The sequence below is a fragment of the Ammodytes marinus genome, assembly GCF_949987685.1.
Source record: "Ammodytes marinus genome assembly, chromosome: 7".
NCBI lineage: Eukaryota > Metazoa > Chordata > Actinopteri > Uranoscopiformes > Ammodytidae > Ammodytes > Ammodytes marinus.
This window is the reverse complement of record NC_137211.1, coordinates 22094356-22120580: the sequence shown is the minus strand read 5'-3', so window position 1 is coordinate 22120580 and position 26225 is coordinate 22094356. Positions and strand designations below refer to the sequence as shown.

The 26225-nt window shown below is 40.7% G+C and overlaps 1 protein-coding gene across 1 annotated transcript; it reads left to right on the top strand.

Moving 5' to 3' along the window:
• Positions 1-206: 206 nt before the first annotated feature.
• On the top strand, positions 207-20117 carry LOC307252628 (solute carrier organic anion transporter family member 4A1-like; the record flags this gene model as incomplete). The annotated part of the gene is made up of 11 exons (XM_080030347.1): positions 207-1053; positions 7515-7605; positions 7755-7876; positions 8019-8130; positions 9483-9637; positions 10351-10621; positions 12956-13118; positions 13532-13707; positions 14878-14942; positions 15073-15221; positions 19947-20117. 11 exons carry the CDS (start codon positions 207-209, stop codon positions 20115-20117), a joined length of 2322 nt encoding a protein of 773 aa, XP_079886473.1.
• Positions 20118-26225: the final 6108 nt, after the last annotated feature.

Below are 26225 nucleotides of genomic sequence, written 5' to 3'. Positions count from 1 at the left end.
CCTTGGTAAACATCCAGCACTGTGTACACATGGAGTATGCGTTACAAGCCAAGAATAATTAACTCCAGAGACAAGCCTGACTGGGAACCGACCACATCAAATTCGGTTTGAGTTTCAGCTGATTGACACTTCCTTTTTCTAGGTTGTTGCTGTGCGCACATCCCTCTGTCTCCCGGAATTCAAAAACCTCCCACATCTGAGGGGAGATGCCAGTCCTTCTCAATGCCGACGCCTCCTTTAGCTCCAAACAGGAACTCCTGGACCTGCAGGATTGCCCTCTGAGTGAGGGTCCCTCTCCGGACACCCCCAGCCCCCCGGACTCCCAGACGGGCAGCCCAGTAGGCTCAGGCCCCAGGAGCCCTGGCAGCCTTGGAGCTGAAGGCCCTGTTCGGCCTCACATCTTCACCGGGGCTTCCACACTGCCAGGGGAGCTGTACGAAGCGGGAACAAGACCTAATGCAGAGACTCCTTTGGGGTTAAAGCTGATCCCCACCGACTCGGATCAGCTATGTGGCTGGGGGGCACTGACGCCCAAAGCTATCCAAGTTTTCAACACCCCTCGTTGGGTTCTGTTCTTCCTTTGCGTGGCCTCCTTCCTCCAGGGAATGATAATCAACGGCTTCATTAACACGGTGGTCACCTCCATCGAGAGGCGTTTTGACCTGCGCAGCTACCAGGCCGGCCTGATCGCCAGCTCCTACGACATCGCCGCCTGCCTCTGCCTGGCTTTCGTCAGCTACTTCGGAGGGACGGGACACAAGCCTCGCTGGCTGGGGTGGGGAGTGCTGATCATGGCATTTGGTTCTCTGGTGTTTGCCTTGCCCCACTTCACCACACCCCCCTACATGGTCAGCCTGCCAGAGCAAACCGGAATGTGCTCCACCAACCATACCAGTCCGTGCCATGACAAGGAGGGCGGGGGGATGTCCAGCTATCGCTTTGTGTTCATGCTGGGCCAGTTTCTGCATGGCGTGGGCGCTACGCCTCTCTACACGTTAGGCGTCACATACCTGGATGAGAACGTCAAGTCCAGCTATGCACCTGTTTACATTGGTGAGTGATATCAGTTAAAGGGTAAATGGTAGATCCAAAGGGCTTAACAGGTTCAGTTTTTTTAAACAAAAATTAGCCAAGTTTACTTTGAAGTTGTCTCTGTACTTAAGTGTGAATCTTGAGAGGATTTTAACAACAAGGAATTGCATTGTTTTATCTGAAGCTATTCATTCATCAAAAAGTTTAAGACCTAATATTTGACCACAACAGGCCAGAAGTTTATAAGTAAACATAATCACAGTTTAAATGGAATTGCAATATGGACAGGCAAAAATATATCACAATCAGATATTTTCCTCCAATGAAACCCACTTTAGCTTTGCTGGGCATTCCTCACACTCCCAAGAGCTAACAGCTGGTTTGGGTCTTTCAGTAAGAGGGCAATAAGCCATAGTTGAGTAAAGAGCTGTGGGCTATGACATGAATGCTCTAATATTCCCTCTCTGAATGTGTCTTCCTATGCACTCGCATGCACACAGTCGATGAAACAGCTGAATCTCTCTCACATAAAACATTAATCTATGATAGGGGAGAGTGGCCTAAGTTGTGCGGGTGGGCAAGTTGTGCCACCCCTTGTTTCTAGAAAACCATAGAAGAAATTGGAAATGTGACCACATATTTAAGAAGAGCCATCCATTAAACTCATCCTGTAAAGAAAGGAGAAACATGGAATAAGATATAAGCACATTTAAAATGTTTTTTGCCTTTCAAAGTAAAATGTCCATGATCAAGGTTTTTTGATTACTGTGTCTGAACAAGTATAGACACGTTTGAAAACATTTGACACGTTTTAGTGCTTTAGTATGCTACACTTTGAGTCTTTACAGTTAGCACGATGTCAGCCCTAAACTGCTGCATCATGCCTATTATCCAAAATTCTGGGGATGGGGTGATTTGTGCCAGAGGGCCTAGGTGAGTTATAAGTAAGTAAGTAAGTCAAATTTATTTATAAAAGCACATTTATAACAGTTTGCACTGTCCAAAGTGCTTTACATAATGCATTCAGTAGGTAAAAAATTAAGGTAAAATAACAATAACCAAAATAAAAGACATAAAGCCCAGACATCCACATATGAACAAAGATAGTAGTGCAGAGGTAAGATAGTTAATGGGGAGGAAAAACCAGGGTGTACAGATGGGTTTTGAGCCATGATTTAAAGGCAGAAATAGAGAGGGAATCGCATATGCCAGGTTGCAGTTGGTTCTACAAGGGCGGAGCAACTAGTGCAAAGTACATTTCTGAGAGTTGTGCCATTGGCATGGCTGTATACGATGGTCACCAAAATAAAGTGTTTGTCTACAGTAGCTCAGAAGAGACTGACATCTCAATTCTACTTAAAGCCACTACGAGTAACATTGCACGTTGGCGGCCCCTTTGGACAAAAGTGGTAGTATTTTTATGACGCCCGCTGTCGCAAAGCTGTTTTCTAGCTCGTGCCAGGCGTGCGAGTGTGAACTGAGAAGGGCGCAATATAGTGCATGTCCGTGTGTTGAAAGTGTGAGGACTCTTTTCGGCTCCGTGAGAGTGGTTTTGACACTGCATCAACTAATGCCAGTCAGTGCTACACACACCTGATTGCAATGAGTTGATGCAGCAGTGTCACCTAACTACTCTCTCTCACGGAGCTGAAAGATTACGTGTCCTCACAGAAAGCGAATGAACGAGAGACGGCAGTTAGTATGGATCACGATGAGGTAATGTGTTTGTGTTGTTGATGTAAATAATTACTATTTCAGATAATGATTATCTGATGATGGTGAAGCAAAGCAAACTTTGTGTTAGTACCAACCGCTCATTCATTTAGGAGTAAACACTGCAGTCTAGTTCGCTCTCGTGAAATTGTATACACGTTGCTTGGCAACGCCCTCGTCCCGCCCGTAGCCTATATCACTCTCCCTTTTAGCTTTTCTTCATTGCATTCTCTTTTTTTTCTTTGATGGTTCAGCCACGTTATCAGTCATTATGACGACAAACAACTGTCTCAAACAAGGCACGCGTGAACCGAAAAACGGACTGTGTGCGACAAGACGCAGTAATAAAAACTATATAAAAACGTCTTTCTTTGCACTGATGGTCTCGTTTGCTGTTAAAGGTAATTTATGATTATGAGAGGAAACATGAGGCTGTTTAAAAGATATTTAAATGTTACTCAGAGCTGCTTTAACGACACCACTGACAAGAGTTCAGATGGCCAGAAAGATGATGATGGTGACTTTGTCATTGTTAGCTTTGCAGGTGTAGCAATGCAGAAGCATTTCTAATCAGTGTTGAACCTAGTGCTCTTGAACACAGCCTGCAAATGGCCCAGTCCCCTAATCAAGCCCTGTATATAAAGCAGGTGTGTTGTGCCAGTATGGTGTTGTCTCTGCTGTGGCTGGTGACCATCTTTAGGATAGCCCCCCTGTGACCGAGTGAATTTCATGCTTACCCCCAAACCCGTGGTGGTTCACTTGCTGCTGTTTTGCCTTAGTTTAGTATTTAGTTGTTTGTCTTTCTTTTTGAGTGTTTATTGAACCAACTGGGGGTTAATTGTTGTTTTTGATTGATGTTTTAATAGTTATTTTGCTTTAGGCTGGAGCTGGGTGCCAAACTGTAAGGAGGCTAGGCACCCCTGATGAGGTCCCGTCACTTGCATGCGAGTTAAAGCACAGGGATATAACACGTTTTTCACCAGTTTTAGTGTGTAGTGACTATTGATGTGAGGCACTTGTGGTGAGTGGTAGCACCCCTAGGCACGCCTCGGCGTAGTTTGCTTCTCAGCAGTTGGCCTCAGCTTTAGTCTGTTTTGTTTTGTTTAAGTTTGGAACTGCTATTTTAGATATTGTGACTTTTAGACGTTTTATATAAATGAGTTTTTAGCAATTTTGTAATAAAGAATATTTTCTCTTTAGTTATCTTGTTTATTCATTTTTACACACTAATCCCTTTTTATCCTTAGTAGTTCCAGTTCCTGCACATTCTGTTTTCCTTCAAAATAAAGATTTGGTTTATTTTGAATTCCCGTCTCTGTCTGTCAGTTTAACGAATCTGTTTGCTTTATCAGCATTGTTCATATTATTCAACACAAAAGTTACATCCCTTATCTTTTACTTTATTTCCAGGGGTGTAATTCCCCTGGTGGCGTTGTCGGTACTCTCCCATTCCCCCCCCCCAATTCTTCCCCCTTTATTGCCCCGCTCGCTACACAGGCAAAACCACCTAGATCTGCTAGGCCTTGTTTAACAAAATTGACCTTCAATCTTTGTAAAATATTTACTTTATTTACTCTAAATAAACCTTAAAGTAAAATAACCTTAAAATAAGTGATTGTCTAATGGATTTGTCTTGCATTACAGTTTATGAGATTTATATCAATGGCACAATTTACCCCATGGTATTTTCTCCATTGGCACAACTTACACCACACCGGGGGCAAGTTGTGCCACAAGACAACTTTTTTTCCGAAAGCTATATTTCTTCAACAGTTTATTCCAGATCCAAAGTTTTTATTGGCAGGGATGCACAACACCCTGAAATATATGTATATATTTGAGTTGGAGACTTTACTATCAAGGCCTCACTTTAAAGTCACTTTGAGTAAAAAGTGGCACAACTTAGGCCACTCTCCCCTACTTGTTATTGTGCTGCTGTCAACAGAGATCAAGTGCAAGGGTTGACCGTCACACATTCACTCTGCACATCAATATTACAAAATGTCCCTAACACGTGCACAGTGTGACCCACTCAAGGATATTAAACTATCAAACAATGGAACCCTTTGAACCTGTATGACATACAGGAAAGGGTTCGTAGGAAACAGGAAGTAGACAGTCACTGTACTAACCCACCCGTGGCTCTGTGATCTCTAACAGGATGTTAACATACGTGTTAGTTTATTCGGAAATATGGAAGGCAAAAATAAAGGATGACTGGAGAGAAGTTTCCAAGTTCTTAGAGGATGTTTAATGAAGTGATATCACAGAACAGGTTATGCAGCCTCCCGGGACAGGAAAAGTCAAAAAAGTGAAACCCCTTCTCGACAGCAAGGGGCTTTATTATCTTCTAAACAAAGTGGCAATTTATTGTTGCCATGTGTGTTTGGAAAAATCCCCTTCTCTCTCCCGACGTCCTGCTGACCTACATTGACTAGGTTAAGCTCCACAGTCTTGCTTGGCCCGAAATGGCCTTTGCGTTATCAGGCCTCAGGAATGTTGTTATCTATGGGAGAATCAGGTTAGGTTTTATAGCTGTTTCACCTCCTCGTTTCCACAGCACCAATAAATGTTGAGTGAGAACATTTATTAAAGTCAAATGTGAAGAATATACAACTTGTTTAAATTGATTATACAAGAGTAAATGCATATTAATGGGGGGGGGGGCATAATATCATACAAATTAGAGTTATTTTTCTAACAAAACCCTCAATTCATACGTCTTAACGTATGATTAATCAGGAAAAATATAGGTTGGGACTAAGCACTACAAGTCCAGTCCTCCTGTAAATCATCTACTTACTATTGGGTAAATACTAAAAATCAGACCCTCAATACGTGCTAGTTAAACAACAAAAGTAATTACCAACATAGACAACAATGAAAGGAAAATCAGTGAGTGATTCAGAGGGAAACATTAGACTCAGTTTGCTAAACATTTTAATTACACATTCTAATCCTTCATGACCAGTGGCATTAGTTAATTTAAATGGCACAGTACCTAGAACGGGTCTAAAAACAAACAGATGACATTATCCACACCAGGCATTAATGTATCATTTCGTAATTTATCATTTTATCTAGTTTCCATTTGTTTACTAAAATCATACAACTCCAAGTCCATGGTGGGTGTTAACAGTGACTAATCTCAGTCTGGAAGTAAAAGGGAAACACAAGATTTAGACAATACATTGATTTTCAAACGACTAACACAAACTTCAGGGGATCAGAGTCAAACACAAAGGGTTTACATTTCTAAATTCACATACTAAGGGTGATTTATTCGTCAATTTCAAAAACCCATATAGGTGATCAAGGGTCATTGGCTCTGAGAGCACAGTCAGAGCATACATTTACTTTAAGATTGGGGCCTTATCAAAACAGGGCAGGACACTTAATCAGTTATAACATTTCTTAACAAAAAAATTGGTTACAGCTTTTGTCTTCGTAGACAATTAGTTTTAACTTATCCGTTTTAGAGCCAACACTTGGTTGCAATTTATTTAACTATCTATCCTCTTTCAAAGGACAGGTCGGTGGAGGAAGGTGCACAATGTGAGTGGTGTCAATAGCTCCAGACTTACATAATTTATTTATAAGTACGTTCAATTTACTGCGTACATATTTCACCACTTAGGTTTAAGCTCACCTTCTCTGTGAATGTCAACTTTGACCCGCACCTACTCTCCTACCTGTAGGTCTGGAGTCTTTCTAGGAGTTGCTCCTGGCACAGCAGGCTGTACCTGGTCAACACAAAGCTTGAGACAAACAATTAGTACAGACAGACAATTAGCACAGTTAACATATAACAGTTAATTTGCCAGACATCAGAAGAAGGCATATGACCTCCCTCTTCTCATGTCCTTGGCTTAGGAGCAATTTGTGTGTTGTGTTGTGAAGTGTGTGTCTGTATGTGTATGTGTGTGCGTGTCGCTCCTGGAGAGGTTGTCATTGATATGGGCACCAGCGGTACATAACCTATATAATCTCCGTCTTTTTATACCATAGTATTGTAAAACTCAATGAAACAATAATAAAACACTGGAAAAGAAAAACTTAACCTACTGAAGTCCCTCAATGTGGACAAACGTAACTACATTAACCTTAATGATACCAAAATAGAATAAATGTAAAACAACCTGTGCATTTATTAAAAACTAAAACATAAAGAAAAAATGCTCATCCTTTTTGTAAAGGTTAAAACAAAAACAGTCTGCAACTAATATTAAAAGTATCCTAATGTGCTTTAAACCTGCAGTGTGTAGAATTTTGGGTTTTATTTCCTAGCAGATTTTGTAGAAAGTAATTATAATATCCATAAGTACATTTAATTTAGTGCATAATAGCTGAAAAAAATGTTTTGAATTATTTTTTATTATTATTATTATTATTATTATTATTATTATGTTTTAATTTATTGTTGCCATGTGTGTTTGGAAACATCCCCTTCTCTCTCCCGACGTCCTGCTGACCTACATTGACTAGGTTAAGCTCCACAGTCTTGCTTGGCCCGAAATGGCCTTTGCGTTATCAGGCCTCAGGAATGTTGTTATCTATGGGAGAATCAGGTTAGGTTTTATAGCTGTTTCACCTCCTCGTTTCCACAGCACCAAGAAATGTTGAGTGAGAACATTTATTAAAGTCAAATGTGAAGAATATACAACTTGTTTAAATTGATTATACAAGAGTAAATGCATATTAATGGGGGGGGGGGGGCATAATATCATACAAATTAGAGTTATTTTTCTAACATCTCTCTCCCTCCCCAGGGATCTTCTACACAGCAGCCATTGTGGGTCCCGCAGCAGGCTACCTGCTGGGAGGATACTTCCTCACCCTTTACACTGAGATCCACCTGACGTGAGTCTGCTTTGGATGATAGAATGGATGAGAAAAGACTACAACACACTAGAGTTCAAAGACAAGAATGCACTAGAATCTAGATCATTAGAGTTGAATAAAATAATAGATGTGTGTCTCTTTGTTCGTGTGTGTGTGTGTTCTCGCAGGACTGAGATGACCCCAGAGAACCCCCATTGGGTCGGGGCTTGGTGGATCGGCTTCCTAGCAGGAGGGGCTGCAGCTCTACTAATAGCAATTCCCATCCTGGGCTACCCACGCCAGATACCGGGTCACACTGCTGTCACCTGTTGACACACACATACACACTCACTCACTCACTCACTCACTCACTCACTCACTCACTCACTCACTCTTAGAAACTGGTCTGGGAACAGCAGTCTCAATTATTATTCCCCTTCCCACACTTGCAGGTTCTCAGGACCATGTGGCCATGCGGGTGTCTGAGGCCCACCAGCTTAAGGACGGAAGCAACACCACTGCTTCTGACCCTCAGTTTGGAAAATCAATGAAAGACATGCCAAGGTAGGGCACTTACTTCCATTACAATAGGACAGTTGAGTTGTTTTGAATGAAGTACATATAGGTTTCAAAGGGTCATGCATCCTGACGTGTGAGCATGCGTGGGTTACAAAAACAAACCAGAAGGACAGAGCATCAATATTGTGTAGTTTCTTTGACATACAATGCTGGTAAAAGGAGGAAAATGCCCAGTATCCCAAGAAGGAAACCTGCCTGTTGGCTCAAAAAGCTCACACTGTTGCTGTAAACTGATGCGATATGCATTAATCAATCATCATGATTTGTTGTAAGATTGTCAGTTTTTTGACTTTGTGTCAGTTGATAGAGGTGCAGACTGATGACTGTAGATGGAAAGTAATTATGTTGTTATTCTTGTAATATAGCTTAGGAGAAACTTGTTAAAAAAAAGAGATGTAAGGAGTCTCTTTTGTGGCAGATAAGTAAAAATATTATCTGACAGTTTCATAGGAGTGAAGCATTGCCAGGGTATTTTGCAGATACATAAGACACCAGGCAGTGTAGTACATTTCAATAATAAACAACAGGAAGTTCATGCAAATGTCTAACAGGCCAATCATTTGTGTAGTGTCTCTTTGACAATGCTTCAAATTCACTGGGTTCCATTTCTTAACATTGAAAATGATCATAAGCTCTCTGACAGATGAGTGACCGCAATGTTTACTTTTTTCCTTCACATATCTGTTTTCTATGAACTCAGCAGTGTGACGTCATCACTGTAGCTCTCGGATTACAGAGGTGCGATAATCGAGGCACATTATGTAACGTGACAATGTTTCTTTGGATCTTGTGCACTGTCTATCTATCTGAAATAGGAACATTCCCGGGCTGTTGAGATTACAGCATGTGGCTTTATTAAAAAAGGAAAATGAAGTTAGTTAATTTGGTTGCACACACTCCCTGCGTTCCAATACCCATACTATCTACTATTAAGTATGGTAGAAAAAAGATTTAGGATGTCCCGATTCTTGTGGCAAGATTTAGTATGGTTAGAAATACCCAGATGTCTACTACATCCGGCCGAGATTTTTAGTGTTGTAAACAGCATCCTATTTGGGCTACTGACCCATAATCCAGTGCGCACCAGAAGTGATGTCACATCGACTGAGCCTCCATATGAAAACAAAATGGGATGCGACGGATATCAAAGCAAGAGGCAAGATCAAGGCGCAATGTTATGATGAAAAGTAAAAGTGTGTCCCAAGTGTATGCCTACTGCATCTTAACTAGATTATTTTTATGATCAGATGTGGTATGTCGAAAAGAAAAAATAAAGAGTATGCGATTTGGAACGCAGGGACTGTCCTTCACTTTCGCTCTCCTCTTTCTCTCTCCAGATCTGTGTTGCTACTGTTAAAGAATCCTACCTTCCTGTTCCTGTGCTTGGCTGGAGCTACTGAGGCCACCCTCATCGCCGGCATGTCCACCTTCGGTCCAAAGTTCTTGGAGTCGCAGTTCAGTCTGAGCGCATCGGAGGCCGCCACATGGTTCGGTGAGTGGGAAACAAAGGAGGTCAAATCAAACAGCACGTGATCACAACGTCCAGAGCAAGCTAATTTCACAGTTACTGTCAAGATTGCTACTTTGACTCTGACCTGTTCCCTGAGATATGTTTGAGACCTTAAATATTTAATTAAAAACTTTTTTTATTTTGACCTTTCCCAGCGACAAGAAAACCTAGTATAGGTAACTTTTGCATTAGCAGGATGCTTCTCCACAAACAGTTGTTGCTTTCAGCTGTGGGGTTTCTAACCAAGTAAAAACTATTCATAGCAGAAATAGTGAACCGTTTTGTCTTATGCAGTCCCTAATGTAATGTGCTTTCAGTGAATTTCCCCTGCAGTCGAGCTTATACAGTGTCCACAGTTAAGAGTCCATCCTCCACTGAGAAAACGTTTACTTGGTAAAGCAACACAATTTACGTGTTAGACACGCCATTTTCACCTCAATATGGTTGAGAGTTTGACAACAGCACTACTAAATGTCCCTATAAATTGGTTGTAAGCTGAAAAAAAAGAGGTTTTGGGGTTTAGTTACACTTTCAAGAAAGGCCAGTCGCCACTAAAAAGCTTAGGATTCATACCTTTGAAGGTCATGAACATTCCCAGCAGATTCAATGGAAATCCATCAACTTCAAGACATTCAACGGGCATTTTCACAAGCTGATCTTCAACCTGACCGCATTTTATTCTTCCCCCGTGCCAGGATACATTGTGGTACCAGCAGGAGGTGGTGGCACCTTCCTGGGCGGCTACATCATCAAGAGAATGAACCTGCGCTGTCGAGGCATCATCCGGTTCTGCATGGTCTGTGCATTACTCAGTCTGATCGCCATCTTCATCTTTCTGGTCCACTGCCCCAATGTGCCCATGGCTGGTGTCACTGCACCATACACGTCTAGCCAGATGGAGGAGCACCATCTGGACCAGTACCAACATCTGTATAACAAGCCCAGCACTCTGCTACATAGAAACAGGTGGGCAGTGTGTATGTTAGCACCACATGTTGATTAAGTCTTTGTATACTAGTTTTAGTCACATGCTGTTCACTTGACTGCTTACAGTATAAGTCTAGTTGTAGTTCTTATTGTATGTCACAGGGTTAGTGGAAAAGGCATTGGTTTACCTGTTTTCTCACCAGTTGCCCATATCAGTCTGTCTGTAGTAAATAAAATAATGTTTGGCGTTTGGGTTTATCTTTACAAGAGCATATTTAAATGTGGTAAAGGATCCAATAATAATCCATTGACTACTATCTGGGGTTAGATTTAGGTAGAAAGCTGACTGTCATTCCTACCAATAGCCTATCAGCGGTAGCCAACAGCCTATTATAATTTTATTTTTAACGCTAAGTTTACCCTACCTTTTTGTAAATGTCAGTGTGCAGGTCTGCATGTTTCTGTATTTTGTAAAGGCTGTGTGGTAGATTTGAATGGTATTCATCAAGAGTGCTGAGCAGATAGACTCTAAAGGTTAACGTCAGATCCCTAGATGGACGTGTGTTTGACTCGGTGTTGCACAAGCAATGAAACGATATGTCTATTTGCAGATATTAAGACACATGATACCCCACACACACAGATATAAACGGGTCCTGTAACTAGCAACTTCAGTGCCATTGCGGCCTCAGCCTGCTGCTACTATGCTACCATGAAATCCTATGTCTGATGTCTGATGGAAATCTCCTGAAATAAACCTCTTGAAACACAATGATGATTGTCCTGGCCCCACCCTTTGTCTTGGTCGCAACGGGGGATTCGGCTACCACATTTGGCGTCACGAACAGGATATAACAGGGACATGATGAGACTACCTGTACACTTCGGGACACATCTGTTGGAATGAGATCAGATGGACTGTTGCTGTTGAAAAGTGCTTGTCTGTTCCAGTATCTAAAAATAACTGAGAACTGCTACGGGAGATAATGTGTAAACGGCTGATAGTGCTCTGTGCCAAGTTCAAGGTCACGGCGTGAGCGTCCGGTCTGGGGGACTACACACAGAGGCTCCGTTATGGCCAGGTATCCACTAGTTCTACTGTTATAACAAAGAAACCGTGTGCAAGTTTTATTGACTAAGACTTTGGGAAAAAGGCTGGACTGGATTCGAGCTTGTTACGTCGCTCTGTGCTTTATGTACGCTAAGAAATGAGGAAAAAGATTGGAGACCAAATTCTGTCATCAAGAATGCTGACTGCTCGGGCTACTGCTCCCGCGCAGTCACAAGTGTAAGGCGCTGATCATGCTGATAGTGGAGAAGGCCACACGCATTCCAACCGCATACCAGCTTGGACTTTCCTGGGCCGGTGGCCAGCGAAATTCCACCTCTGGCGGAGTCTGCCAATTATGTAATGGAGGAGCCATCCTCTGTGCCAAAGTTGGATGGACTACATTTCCCATGCAAGCTGATCACGTTTCGAAATATCTGAACTTGAGACTCTTGAGACTCGGCTGCAGAGGGCTCTCGCACCCTATTCTCATTTTATCATTCGTTCAGTGTTTAAGCAGTTGCATTGTTGGTCCCATTCATATGTAGTTTGCTGCAGTAATGTATTACACCTATGCATTGTATTCTACATGACTCATAAAGAGTGTTTCTGTGTTTTGTTGGAGGTTTCTGTTAGGCCATTCAAATATGTATGGTTACATCTGATTTTGGTAGAAGTATTTACTTCTAAATGGAGGAATGTGGTAGATTTGAATGGTATTCATCAAGAGTGCTGAGCAGATAGACTCTAAAGGTTAACGTCAGATCCCTAGATGGACGTGTGTTTGACTCGGTGTTGCACACGCAATGAAACGATATGTCTATTTGCAGATATTAAGACACATGATACCCCACACACACAGATATAAACGGGTCCTGTAACTAGCAACTTCAGTGCCATTGCGGCCTCAGCCTGCTGCTACTATGCTACCATGAAATCCTATGTCTGATGTCTGATGGAAATCTCCTGAAATAAACCTCTTGAAACACAATGATGATTGTCCTGGCCCCACCCTTTGTCTTGGTCGCAACGGGGGATTCGGCTACCACAGCTGTTTTGTTACCACTTCTGGTCTAATTTTCAGTGCGATTGAAGATCAAATTACCGTCACCAAAAAAAAAAAATGTTTTTGATTCAGGGTTATTCTTGAGAAGAGCAGGTGTACATTAGTGATTCATTTTAAAGCTGTTTGAGTAATTAATTGAGATATGGACAATTGGTACAGCTTGTTCATGTGCTAATACTGTACACAGCTAATATGTATGTATTTACGTTACTATATTCTCGTTCCTTGCTTCTGTGTCTCCTGTCCCTGGTGTGTGCAGCTCTACTTTAGAGGAGAACCTTGCTGTGGGCTGTAATGCGGGCTGTGGTTGTGTCCGAGAGCTGTATAACCCTGTGTGTGGGGCAGACGGTGTGATGTATTACTCCCCCTGCCACGCTGGCTGCAGCTCCATCAACCACACCGAGCACTCCACGGGCAAACTGGTACAGCACACACACCGCTCCTGTCACTGTTCCTCATTTTTTCTTTGACGTAAAAGGATTACTCTTGATTTACTACTAATAAGAAGCAAACAGCAGAGTGCCTGTAAATACAAGTGACAGCATTCCATCCCAATATTTCCTCCAAAATTCTCAAGTTTTACCTCTGTATGTTTTTGTTTGTTTCTTCTTTGAAGTAGTGTTTTTAATATTATTCTAGTTAGAATGTGCCAGCTGTAATAAAGGTGCGTTGGATTATTTCTTGATGTTCAGTGGATTTGAACATGCCCACCGACCATAGAGCACCGTCTTCCTTTTGCAAAGACTAGTTTCAAGAAGCTCTCCAGTTATTCTATTTGTTTGTAAATTAACGTGTTAGTATGCACACTATTCTTTTCATCTGTGTGTATCTGTAGGTGTTCTCTGGCTGTAGCTGTGTGGTGGGCAATGTGTCCTGGGGTGAGGAGGGCTTCGCTCTGGCAGGGAAGTGTGGCAGCTCCTGCCACCACATGCCAGCCTTCCTCTCCATCCTCTCCATCATCATCTTCTTCACCTTCCTCTGTAGCATCCCAGCACTCACCGCCACGCTCAGGTGGGTGGCCTCAATGAAAAGCAAATGCTAAATATTGCTACTACTGTTTATTGACTGAACTGTTGTGTCTGCTCATTTAATTATTCTTGACATTATTAGTATGTATTTATTACACATTTACAGAGATGAACTGACTCTTGAAAAACTTTGGTAAGGTGAGTTATTAGTGTCTAATAATACTGGCATAAATATCAATGGATCCCATAGGGTAACTGCATATGAAAGGGGTCGCACGTAGTGATGAATTGACAGAAAATTTTCACCTGACACTGCGGAGCCTTTGATATGTTTATCCACCAAGCAATGTTACTTAATTCAGTGTGAGGGTTCTCATAGCGGTTCACTGTACTGTGCACACGACAGAGTTAGTCACTAGTTGGTGAACAAGATGGAGCCTCTAGCAGCTAAATATACACTAATTTTGCTCAGGAGTTGATGAAGACCATTTTTCTTTGAAGAGGAAAATGATGAAGATGTTGTGGTGGATTTTGAATGGTTAATACCAGAGTTTTCTGAGCAAAGGCCTTTAAATGTTAGAGGTCACTGTGAGAGACGAAAACAACCTTTTAATAGATAAACATCATCTGTTGCTGGGACCTGTGATATGAAACCATATGCCTATTTTAGGGAGTACCAGCATGCCAAGGGTTTGATATAAGACTACGCACAGGTGTAGGCTAGCTAGCTTTTGGGGGACAGCCCTCCTTGCTCATGCTACCACCAAGTCCTCTGTATTGTCTGATGGAAACTCCTGCAATAAACTTGGAACACTGATTTAAAGAGTCCAGTCTAAAGTCCTTTGTCTTTGTCGCCATGGGGAAACAGTCGGCTACTACAATGGCAACTGAATGGCAATTTGCCATAGGTGATTGAAAAATATCATTGCACGCCCTGAAAGCTGTAGACATCAGTCACCTTCTCTGCTATTTACAACCCTGTACCTGGAACCTGTGATGTAAAGTTGCCACTGTTGATCTCTTTTATCAGCTGCTTAGTATAGATCCCTGAAGGGGCAGGGAGTCTAATCATGGCACGTGTCAGAGCAAACTGTTGTGCAGAGGAACAAACTAAACAAATGCAGTAAAATGAACTTGTGAAAGTTTCAACCTGTATTAACATGGAGTTTGAGTGCCATGCATGTCTGACCATAGCACTCTGTCCTGTGTTTAGGTGTGTGCCGGACAGCCAGAGATCCTTTGGACTCGGCATCCAGTGGATTGTGGTGCGCTCACTTGGTAGGGCCACTGTATTATTTTAACATGTTAACAATTGACTTTTAACCTCTGAATCCCAAACCAAAGGGCTTTAGTCTCCCCACACACATGCAATGCTCTTGTCCAATCGGTGTGGCTTTTTCCCCCACAGGTGGTATACCAGGACCCATAGCATTTGGCTCTGTGATCGACATCTCCTGCCTACTGTGGCAGGATCAGTGTGGTGAGCAGGGATCCTGCTACCTCTATCAGAACTCAGCCATGAGCCGCTACACACTAATAGCTGGCATCATCTACAAGGTAATACTATTACACACAGTAATAGGCTATTTACCATAGCCTAGCATTTCATCATAAGACACTCGTTGCTTGGATATCTCTGCTTCACTGAATACATTGTAGCATTGTTTTTTTTTCAAACTGCCTAAAGGACTGTAAGAAAATGATATACGTATGTAGGGAGGGTGTTTTGAATCTTACTTTTGGTACTTTCTTTGGATCCTCCCTTTGGCTTAGAGATGGCACACTGAAGCTTACTTACCCTTATATCTCAAAATATATCACAGCCGTCATACTGGTTTCACTTTGAATAACTATAAAAGGCCAAAAATATGATTTAAACCTAAATGTATTAAGTAATAAGAACAACCAATGTGCACACAACCTGAACAATCCTTGTGAGTTTAACAAAAAGTGAAAGGATGTGTAAAAAAGAAAAGAAAAAAAAATGTATGGAGGAATGAGTTAATTTCTTCATGAATGAGTTTGTTTATGTGACTGAATATTTTGTATTTTTGTACACCGAGTGCCAGGCTTAATTTTTCTCCTGCCTCTCCTCCTTGAACCTTCATGGCCTATTTCACTGCTTCCTCAATTCTCAAAAATCTTAGAAAAAGTATTTGCTGCTAGACTTAATAAATTCATCAATAAACACAATTTACTAACTGACAGCCAATACGGATTCAGACCCAACCGATCCACTTCATTAGCAGTCATTGAGCTAATTGAAAAGATTACAAATTCCCTGGACCAAAAGAAATATGCAGCTGGTGTTTTTATTGATCTCAAAAAAGCATTTGATACCATAAATCATGATATATTAATTAATAAATTAGAACGGTATGGTATCAGGGGGGTTGTATTAAACTGGCTGAGGAGCTATCTACAGAACAGGCAACAGTTTGTGAAGATGGGTGAATACGTGTCAGCTTGTTTGGACATTGCTTGTGGGGTCCCCCAGGGGTCAGTGTTAGGGCCAATTCTTTTTATTCTCTACATAAATGACATATGTAAAACATCAAATATTTTACAATTTGTGTTATTTGCAGATGACACAAATATTTTTTGTACTGGAGAGGACTTGCAGCAGCTTCTGGAGTCAATTACATCTGAAATGAGCAAGTTAAAAAGGTGGTTTGACAATAATAAATCATCATTGAATTTAAGCAAAACAAAAATCATGTTGTTTGGAAATTGTAATTTAAATAGTGATGTAAATGTCAAGATAGATGGTGTTAATATTGAAAGAGTGTATGTAAATAAATTCCTGGGTGTGACAATAGATCACAAGCTATGCTGGAAACCTCACATAAAACATGTTAAATCTAAACTGTCACGAAGCATCTCAGTCCTGGGTAAAGCAAAGCATCTATTGGATCACAAATCATTGCATATTCTTTACTGCTCAATGATCTTACCTTATTTAAATTACTGTGTGGAGGTCTGGGGGACCACTTACAAAAGCTCACTGCAACCACTAGTCACACTTCAAAAACGAGCCATAAGAATAATCAATAAAGCTGGATATTATGATCACACCAACCTCCTCTTTTTACATTCCCGTATCATAAAGTTCAATGACCTGGTTGAATATCAAGTTGCACAAATCATGTTCAAAGCTAGAAATAAACTGCTACCAGGTAACATACAAAAACTTTTCTTTGACCGAGAGGGGGATTACAATTTGAGGCAACAGTTAAACTTTAAGACACTGGCGGTACGCACGACTTTAAAATGTCATTTCATCTCAATTGGGGGTGTGAAACTGTGGAATGGGATGAGCACGGAGCTAAAGCAATGTCCAGACATGATCCAGTTTAAAAAAAGGTTCAAAGCAATGATTTTCATAAGGTACAGGGATGAGGGTGTGAAGTAAGAGGGTAATTATAATTATATGGATATATAGGGGAGAACGGGGTAAGTAGGCACACTTTTTACTCTAGTGAGAATTGCTCATCACCAAAACATCTGTCAATAGCCATTCCTACATTAAATTGAAGCTTAAGGTGTTGGCTAGAAATGTGTGTCTCTCTGTTTTTCCAACTTATTGTAATGAAGAAGTAATTTACCATCAAAGACACTCTGACACATTGTGACAACCAACCCCATCAAGGGGTCGGTTGTCACACACTATGGGGTTGTTTGTCACAATGTTATCTTAATGGGAAAAATCTTAAAAAGAAGGCAAGGAGGCAGAACCAAATTTGAATGTTTAATTGCATTGTCAAGTTGACAAATAGGCCTACATAACGTTCTGTAGCCTTGGCAGCTGGTCTAGTTTGGGATGCACTGGGTTGTTTTGATTTTGTTGCCCTTTTTTCTTTTGCTTGCTAGCTGCCTTTTCCTGCTCTATTATTTCCTTCTCTGGGGTGTCAGTGAGGATACAGCTTGACAATTTCTTTCGTTATTGGGTTCCTTTTCTGGCTGCAGCCTTGAGATAACATGTGACAACCAACCCCCCAAAAAATTTGACGACCAACCCCAACTTGAATTTCTTGCTAGCATCAAGGCCAACAACCATCTGACAACTAATTAGCTTGCTAACCACAATCTAAACTATAGTTTACCCTTCAAACTTTCTGAGGGTAACAAGTGTTTTGTTATAAACCCATTGTGTAAAAGCCTAGAAGAAAAATACTGAGAAGCAAAATATTTTGAATTTGACATGAAAAACACAAAACATCCTCTCACCTGAAATGCAGCTGTCTTCCTCCAAGGAAGTCTATGTATGTGACCTCTGATCCCAATTCTGGACCTTTTTTATATCAACATTTCAGAGCTAGCGCGCTCTGGTGGCGAGATATAACGAATGTGACATCCAACCCATGTGACAAATTACCCCGTTCTCCCCTATATATATACTGATTGTATAGATATGTATGTATATTAGAGGTGGGCATAGATTAATTTTTTTAATCTAGATTAATCTAGATTAAAATGGCTCATTTGAATTCATTCATAATATGTGTGTGCTCCCTAAATAATGACTCAAAGTAAGTCTTTGAGAACGTGTTTCTCAAGCCAGGTGGCTTTCATTTCGTCATCAGAACGAGTGTCTAATTATTGCGAACAAATAATATTCTAACAATTTAATCAGATATAAGGCTAAAAATCACAACATTGCACTGTTTTTTGTGCTTAAAAAAAACGAAAAAACTAATTTGTTGGGTAGGCTATAGGCTATAACAGAAAATAAAGCCATTACTTTTGTGCTTCAAGTGAAACATTAAATATAATTTTTACATAAATAATAAAGTCCTTATAAACTTTTCAAGAAGCTGGACTAGAGTGAATATTGGACAGGCTTTATAGGTCCATGGCTTTTACCTGTGGGACAGCGCTTCACCTAACAGCTGGCTGCAACACCAACCTACAGTCTATTGTGCGACGGAGAGCTAGTTATCATTAGCATCAGCGTTAGCCGACATCACGGCAACAGCTGAATAATGTAACACATTACACAAGTTACACTACATGAAAACAACGGGCTGTAGACGCTCGAGTTATAATTTCGTGTAGGAAACATTGTTGAGACTGGAATTTCGTACCACAGCGGCCGTTCCATAATACAGCACTCCCTTTAGCAATGGCTGAATATAAGACCTCCCTCTGCTGTGTATCTGCGGGAGCGAGTGGCATTAATAACTTAAAAACAGTAAACGTTTAACATGATTACGGGCGTTTAGATGCTTTAATCATACGCCGAATTTATAAACAGACCATATTATTAACAATAAATTAAGTTATGTACATGTCAGAGTTACGTACATGGATACATTCATAAGTAAACATTGAATAGACAGATTTGTGAAGGGGGTTTGGCGCTGAGTGTTACATTAGCGATCCTGCAGCCAGGTGGTGTGTGTCGTGGGCAAGTGATGGAGAGAGAGAGCGGCGGGTGTGTGAGAGAAGCTTCGCTCCTGCAATAAAGGCTCCTCAAGTGTCAACAACGGCCCCCGGCTATTATTACCCGACCAGAGAACACACGGAAGGGGGTTCACCCTGACGGCGAACAGCCATCGGCCCTGGAGGGAACCATCTCCCCTGAGCCGAACAGGAGGTGGAATAAGAGATTAACGGCGATATTTTTTTTATCGCCGATAAGAGTTTTGCGTTAACGCAGCACGTTAACGCCGATAACGGCCCACCACTAATGTATATATGGATATATTGATTGTTTATAAATATAAATATAGATATATGCATTATGTAAATATATAAAATATAAAAAATGTATAGTATATTAAGTTGTATGTAATTGGCAAATATAGTATCGCCAATAGTACAGAGAATATAGATAAGAGAAGCGAATATAATTTTTTTTTTTTTTTTATTTAATAAATATTTTGATTTTTAATTTTTTTAAGGAAAGGGGTAGGATTAAATAAGTGTATACTTCTTCCTGCTCCTTTTCAGGCATATTTATTGTATTTCCATGCTTTTCATTTTGTTTTGTATGTGGATGTCTGAAATAAACTAAATCAAATCAAATCAAATCAAATGCTTAGCTAAACTAATTTCCTGCCATCTCTTACTTGCAGCAAAGATGTGATATCAATGGTCTAATCTAACTCTCAAGAAAGCACATCATATTTCCTAAAATGTCAAACTAGTTATTTAGGATGAAGAATTTCAATATATGCAACTTCTTGGAGCTGTTTGTGAATTCCTTTCGGTTCACCAGTGATCTAGGAATTTCAAATTGTCCTCCTCACTGCTATCATAATATGTCCTCTTCTTTCTCAGGTTTTGGGGACAATCTTTTTCATGTTAGCTAGCATCCTGTACCAACCTCCGCCAGAGTCGCCTCAAAGCAGCTGTGAGAGCACCGACCATGGGATAGGAGACGTGAGCGACCAGCCCGCCAAAGACCTGCCTGAAGACGGCGTCATCGTCAACCTGCATGCCAGATTATGACGTCAGAGATCCCCCTAGACCACGGAGTCTCAGTCTGACTGTGTGTGTATGGAACTGTGTGTTTGGGTGGTGAAAGGGTGTGCCTCTCTATACCAATAGCCTTCTCTCAGCCATATAGACACCACACACAAACATATACACATGCGCGCATGCAAACACACCAGGGGTGTCACAATTTCGATTGTAAATCCGAAATTCGATCGAAGTCACGTCATGAACTGTCAACCTTCAAAATGAAACATGGGATGAATGTAAACAAATGACTTACATTTTACAATAGATCCTACTGTGGTATTCATGACACCATGTAGACCATATTTTGAAATAAAAAAAGCAGAAGTAAGTATTATATTTTTGTTAATATACGTGTTACATCTTTGTATATTTGTACAGCAATCACCTATACAGTGTACGCAGTTCATAACAAAGTCTCTCAGTCACTCTGCTCTGCAGTAAGAGGCGGAGACACTTTTCTGGTATCCCACAACCCTTAATCCAATCAGGAGAGAGAACTCCACAAAGAGCTGAATGTGCACCTGGCTACAATAGCAGAGCAGGTAAAAATCCTTTCCAATGTTTGTTTGATCAGTTTTGAAATTGTACCTTTCGGATCTCAGGTTACACTAGATGACTCGCTGAATGTGGTGACATAGGGACGAGGGAGGGGACTGTTAACTGCAGTCACTGACAGGAAGTAAGCTAAAAGTATCCAACTGCTTACTTCTGCTTGCTAAAATTATTCAACTGTTTACTTCTGCTTTGAAAATGTTATGATTTATCATGGCAAAAACCAATGATCCTAGACTCGACTAGAATAGTCTCAAATGTCATAGGGATATGTCCTTAAAATTTAAAATCAAACCAATTCAAGGATTTGGAGAATTGTGACACCCCTTAAACACAAAAATAGATTAAATGAATGCAAACAATCGAACAGATGCCTTCATACACATTTTCTCTCTCACACACACACACACACACACACACACACACACACACACACACACACACACACACACACACACACACACACACACACTATCATCATGGCCGCCTTAATGCACGGGCTTACCTGGGCTGAAGCCCCAGGGCCTACGAACATCAGGGGCCTCTCTCAAAAAAAGAGAGAGGCCCCTTTTTTTTACTGTCTCAATATAGGCCTCTGATCTAAGAAGGCCCCGCACATTGTCATTTAAAACAATCAATTATTGACTGGCTCTTGATAGGCCTCTAATCTTTGTAGGGGGGGGCGGGCGTACTGAGAACAGGGGCCTATCATGAACCATTAAAGAAAAAGGAAAAATAATCACATTATTTTTGGCCTATGAAGATCAAGGGGCCTATCATTCACCAGTACATTTTTGTTATTTTTGTTTAATAACATTGTTCGGGGCAACGCAGATCAAGGGCCTATATTGAGTTGAGCCATTAAAAACAAAACGAATAGTTCAAAGAGAGAAGTAGCTTTGGGATAAGGGATTATTTAAGAAAAAAATTGGAATGCTGACTGACTGGATTTTTTAAACCTGTATATTTTTGTTTCTGCTTTTTGGTATTTCTGTGTCTCCAAATTATTCCAGAAACTAGCTCACATAGGACACAGTTGATTTAGCCTTAGTTTTCTTGTCAAAGTGTACCAGATTGATGCATTTTACTTTAAAAGGTTCAAATTTTTCTTCCGGGGGGGCATGCCCCCGGACCCTCCTAAAAGGTCCTGGTCCACCGCTGCCTTCACATGTTTAAACAAATCAAACATATAGTTGTGCTGGAGGGTCTTTTCCTTAATTGTTCAAACTAATATAAAAACTTCTACATTTCACGAGGAATGTTCAAATGCAGGAACATTAAAGGTCATACAAGAAAAAGCACTTGGAAGCTTGGAAATTATGAGCCGAAAAAAGAAAGGTCTGTGCACAGCAGAATTTCAAATCAAAATATATTGCAACCAAATCAATTATTTCCTTTGGGAATCGTCACGATCGGTTCCTTTACTTGTGGGGTTGAAGGAAATCCAATCCCAAATTCAGCTTTTATATATGAATGTGCGCCATGGCTTATTTAAACCTGTCTCTACAGTGCTGACCTTTAAAGAAGAGGAAGTCCAAAATGGGGGTAGATATTGTAGGCTGTTGCATCAACCAACTTTAACAGAGACAAAGTGAAACCAAAACTTTCAGTATCTTCTCCAGAATTAAAAGAACATTGTGAGAAAGTCCGCTTGGCATTTGTAATTTATGTCTAACTAAAAATCCAGCTTTGGAAAGTGGCTCAACATGAAGTAAATGAAATGACTGCAAGTAGCCAGCCCAGTTACATGCTTGTACTAGTCAGTTAATAGCTCTCTCTTCTGTGTCCCTTCAATGTCTTTTAACTCCTCATGGTGTTATGTACAAAAAAAAAATATCAAGCATGCATTAACGCCAGCGAGCTTGCTAACTATCTTCACCCATGCCCGCTAGCTTGGTCACTTAGAGGACAATACACTTCATTTAGATGACACATTTGTACATGCTATCCCTGTGTGTATACTCTGACAGGAGGTTCATTAAGGGTGAAAGCTGAGACACAGATACAGTAAGGATAGCTTCCTCCATTTGGACCCTCTCAGTTCTGTCAAAGGTCAGCAGTGTCTGCAGACAGACTCTGGGTTTAGAATGTGCACTGACTAACTGATCATAGTGATTCCATAGGAAGGAAGTGACTTTGCTATTTGAAATCCTGTTGTGACTGACTCTAGATGAATATTCTTGGTTGGCACAAGCTTGTAAGTCAGAGGGCAATGCACAAGTTGTATGACATGCAGTTAAACAAATCAGAGCTGTTATTTGGGACCTAATTATCACAGTAATGACAAATGTGCCAAAGCAGCTTTGCCTAACAACTCTTTTTTTGTCATTTACCTTATTTATGCAAATGATTTATATATTTTTTGTTGCTTTCACTCTGCGATGATAAAAGAAACGCAGCCTTAGCTCTCCTCACGCCGTCCTCCTGTTTTTTTAAAATCATTTATGGACTTACATATGCCTACTGTATGTTGCTGTGGTGTTATCATGGAAGACAGGACCAGCTGATGTGGACAGGTCTGATCTCCCATGTGAATGTGTATATGTCCGCCTGAACTTTTCTATCAGTCCCGAGCTTTGTGGAACGTCTCTGTAAATCGATTTTTATTCTTTTTTTATTTTGTTTTTGGTACTGTATATATTGTTTTGTTTTTTGTTTTTTTAAGGAAGCAGTGGACTATACAAACAATCATCTTTTTATGGAATGATTCAAAGATGTCAAGTGTTTTCTAATTACAAACCTGATCAGGATGGATGATTAATACTTGTGTCGTTTTTTGTGTGTGTCTGTGTGTGTGAAAGATCATCCTTTGAACACAATGGGAAACAGAACACAACGCAGGAAAAGCAACAAACAAAGCCAAGCCTGGGAGAAGCCCATAAAATGTGATTTGATTTTTTTTTGGCTCATTCCATTCTTCTTCCTTAAATACAAGAAAAAATCTGCTCTGTTGGTTGATAGTCATTTTCTCCCTTCCTCCTGAGGCTCGTTTCAGAAAGCCTAACCCGGGTCTCTGAGTTGACAAATCTTGAGATATGTTGGAAAGAGGTTTTCAGTTCTAGCTGACAATAGTTCAGTCAACTATGAGTAGGTTGAAACTGATGGAAGCACCTTCACAGGGAACTAAAAAACCCAATAGAGCGCATATAGCATGATTCACTTAGTCAGAGCGAGTAATGAGTTTTTTTTTTCAAATTTAATTAAATCGATTAATGACTACATTAGGGTTGCCGCGGTAGTAGGTGTTACCGGTGTTACTCGGTGTTGAGGCTCACACCGGTGGGAGCCTCAACACCGAGCAACACCGGATAGTCTAGGCATAGATGCCTATTAAAAAAATAAATAGACATAAAAGCCAATTGGTTCAATTTTGCGTGACGGCGGCAGTTCATTCGGCTAAATAAAAAACTAGTATGTCTAAGGCTACTCTAAATTCTAAGTTATAATAAGGCTACTCAGAAAACAATGAAACTGAAAGTGTCTGCTCCACTCCGTGCAGCGCAGAGCCGCGTCACAGCAGCGGAGTCTCCCGTAGAGAGTTTATAAGACGATGGCGGAGGACTTGGCTTCAAAGCCCAAAGCAAACGCGCCTATTTGGCAATATTTTTGATGAAACCCTATTACTAGGGAACCTGAAAAGGTAGGCTAAACTAGGTAGTCTGCAAACTGTTGAAGATTCAGCAACGGGAGGTAACCGGAGGTAACACACACACACTCACACACCCGCGCCTACACAGCGGCAGGCTGTCTGTGTGCTGCTGCTCCGTGACGATGACAGCTTGCGGTGAAAAAAATATTAATTGTAAAGTGTGTAAAACATGTTAAGTCCCCAGTGGAAATCACGCCGCAAATATAGGCCTATCCGTGGTAGCTTCACTCAAAACATTTGGAGCTAAAGCCCCGGTAAAATGACGTCGCGTCACCGACACACCTCAAAGTGCACGACAACAGTTATTGACAACACTGTAGAAAGTTCATTTGGGTTGGTATGAGTCAAGGATCACACCGAGTTTAAACGAGTGAATTTAATCCAAGCATTCAATAAACTGCGCTCCGATCATGGCTCTGATAGCCTACAGACAGGTAAAAGTGAAGTAGCCCACCAGTCATTCTGATTGGATGAGGCAACACAGTACGGTGGCTCTGGTGGCTCATATTGAACAAATTGCATAATAATTTAACCAAATGATCTACAAACACTAAGCATTTGTTTTGTTCAAGAATAAATTGCGCGATCTAATGTTTAAGATCAAAGTAAGCGCCTACAGAGCCGACGGACCGTCTTCTCTTGAAATCTGCGGTGAAGCCTAATAACATTTTTTTTTTTTTTTTTTTAAGACCCTGTCTGGTGGTGTAACCGGTAACACCGGTGTTGACGCACGTGTATTACTCGGTATGAAAATGTCCACACCGCGGCAACCCTAGACTACATATGCACATTGGAAACATTCATTTAGGAAGATTTTTTTTTAAACGCTTTCTATAAATTATGGTAAGTTGGTGGGAGTCTCTTATCTTAATTATTTTGGCCTATAGTATTTGTTAAACATGTCAAGTACTGTATGTAAAAAAGGTATTAACATGTTAACTTTATGTATTTTCATAGTATTTTTCTATATCCTCTTATTCAGCTGTAATCAGATGGGGCCCAAGCAAACTTAGCAGCAACATAATAAAAACACAAAAACATATGACAGACAGGTATGACATTTTGCTTATTGCTTCTTTGTTTTTGCAATGTTAGGCTTCTCTATGAAGTCTCATTAGTACTGATAAATTGTCTTGTGCTAAGACATGAAAACACATCTGAATGTCAAGGTTCACTTGTAAACAAATTTCTCATTGCCTTCAAGTATATCATTCCGTTGTCATTGTCAAGTCCTGACCACTAGGTGGTAGCAAGTCCAATCAAACATATAGTTGTGCTGGAGGGGCTTTTCCTTAATTGTTCAAACTAATATAAAAACTTCTACATTTCACGAGGAATGTTCAAATGCAGGAACATGGCTGTGACATCATACACTGCCCGGCAAAAACATCACACACTTAAATGGGAGTATCACTTTATCCACCTCTCTTCTTACCCTGATCTACCCATCAATCTGGAACAGAGTCAATCTGCTCTCATCAGAACACACAACCATTTTCCACACAACCATGTTCCATTGCTCCAGAGTCTAATTTGTATGTTTATAAATGAATAGCTTTTGTATATCAGGATTGTCCTCATTTATATACACATTATACATGTACTTACTGAAAAATTATTTCATTTAATGCATAATTAAAATATAATCATGGGTTGCAGCGCTAGTTTCCACCACAGTGGAGTTGCTAGAGTTGACACAAATACACAGTAGAACGACTGAGGGAGAAGTATCATGTTTACTCAAGGGTCTGTGAGTCTAAACACACACACAATACGCCATCATTTGTCTTCTATTCAGAGTGTTTTCCATGCCTAACACATTGAATTCAACATGAGCTTGTTTACATTCTCGTAAGCATGGCAGGAAGTCTGGCGCTTGCATCAAGACAAAC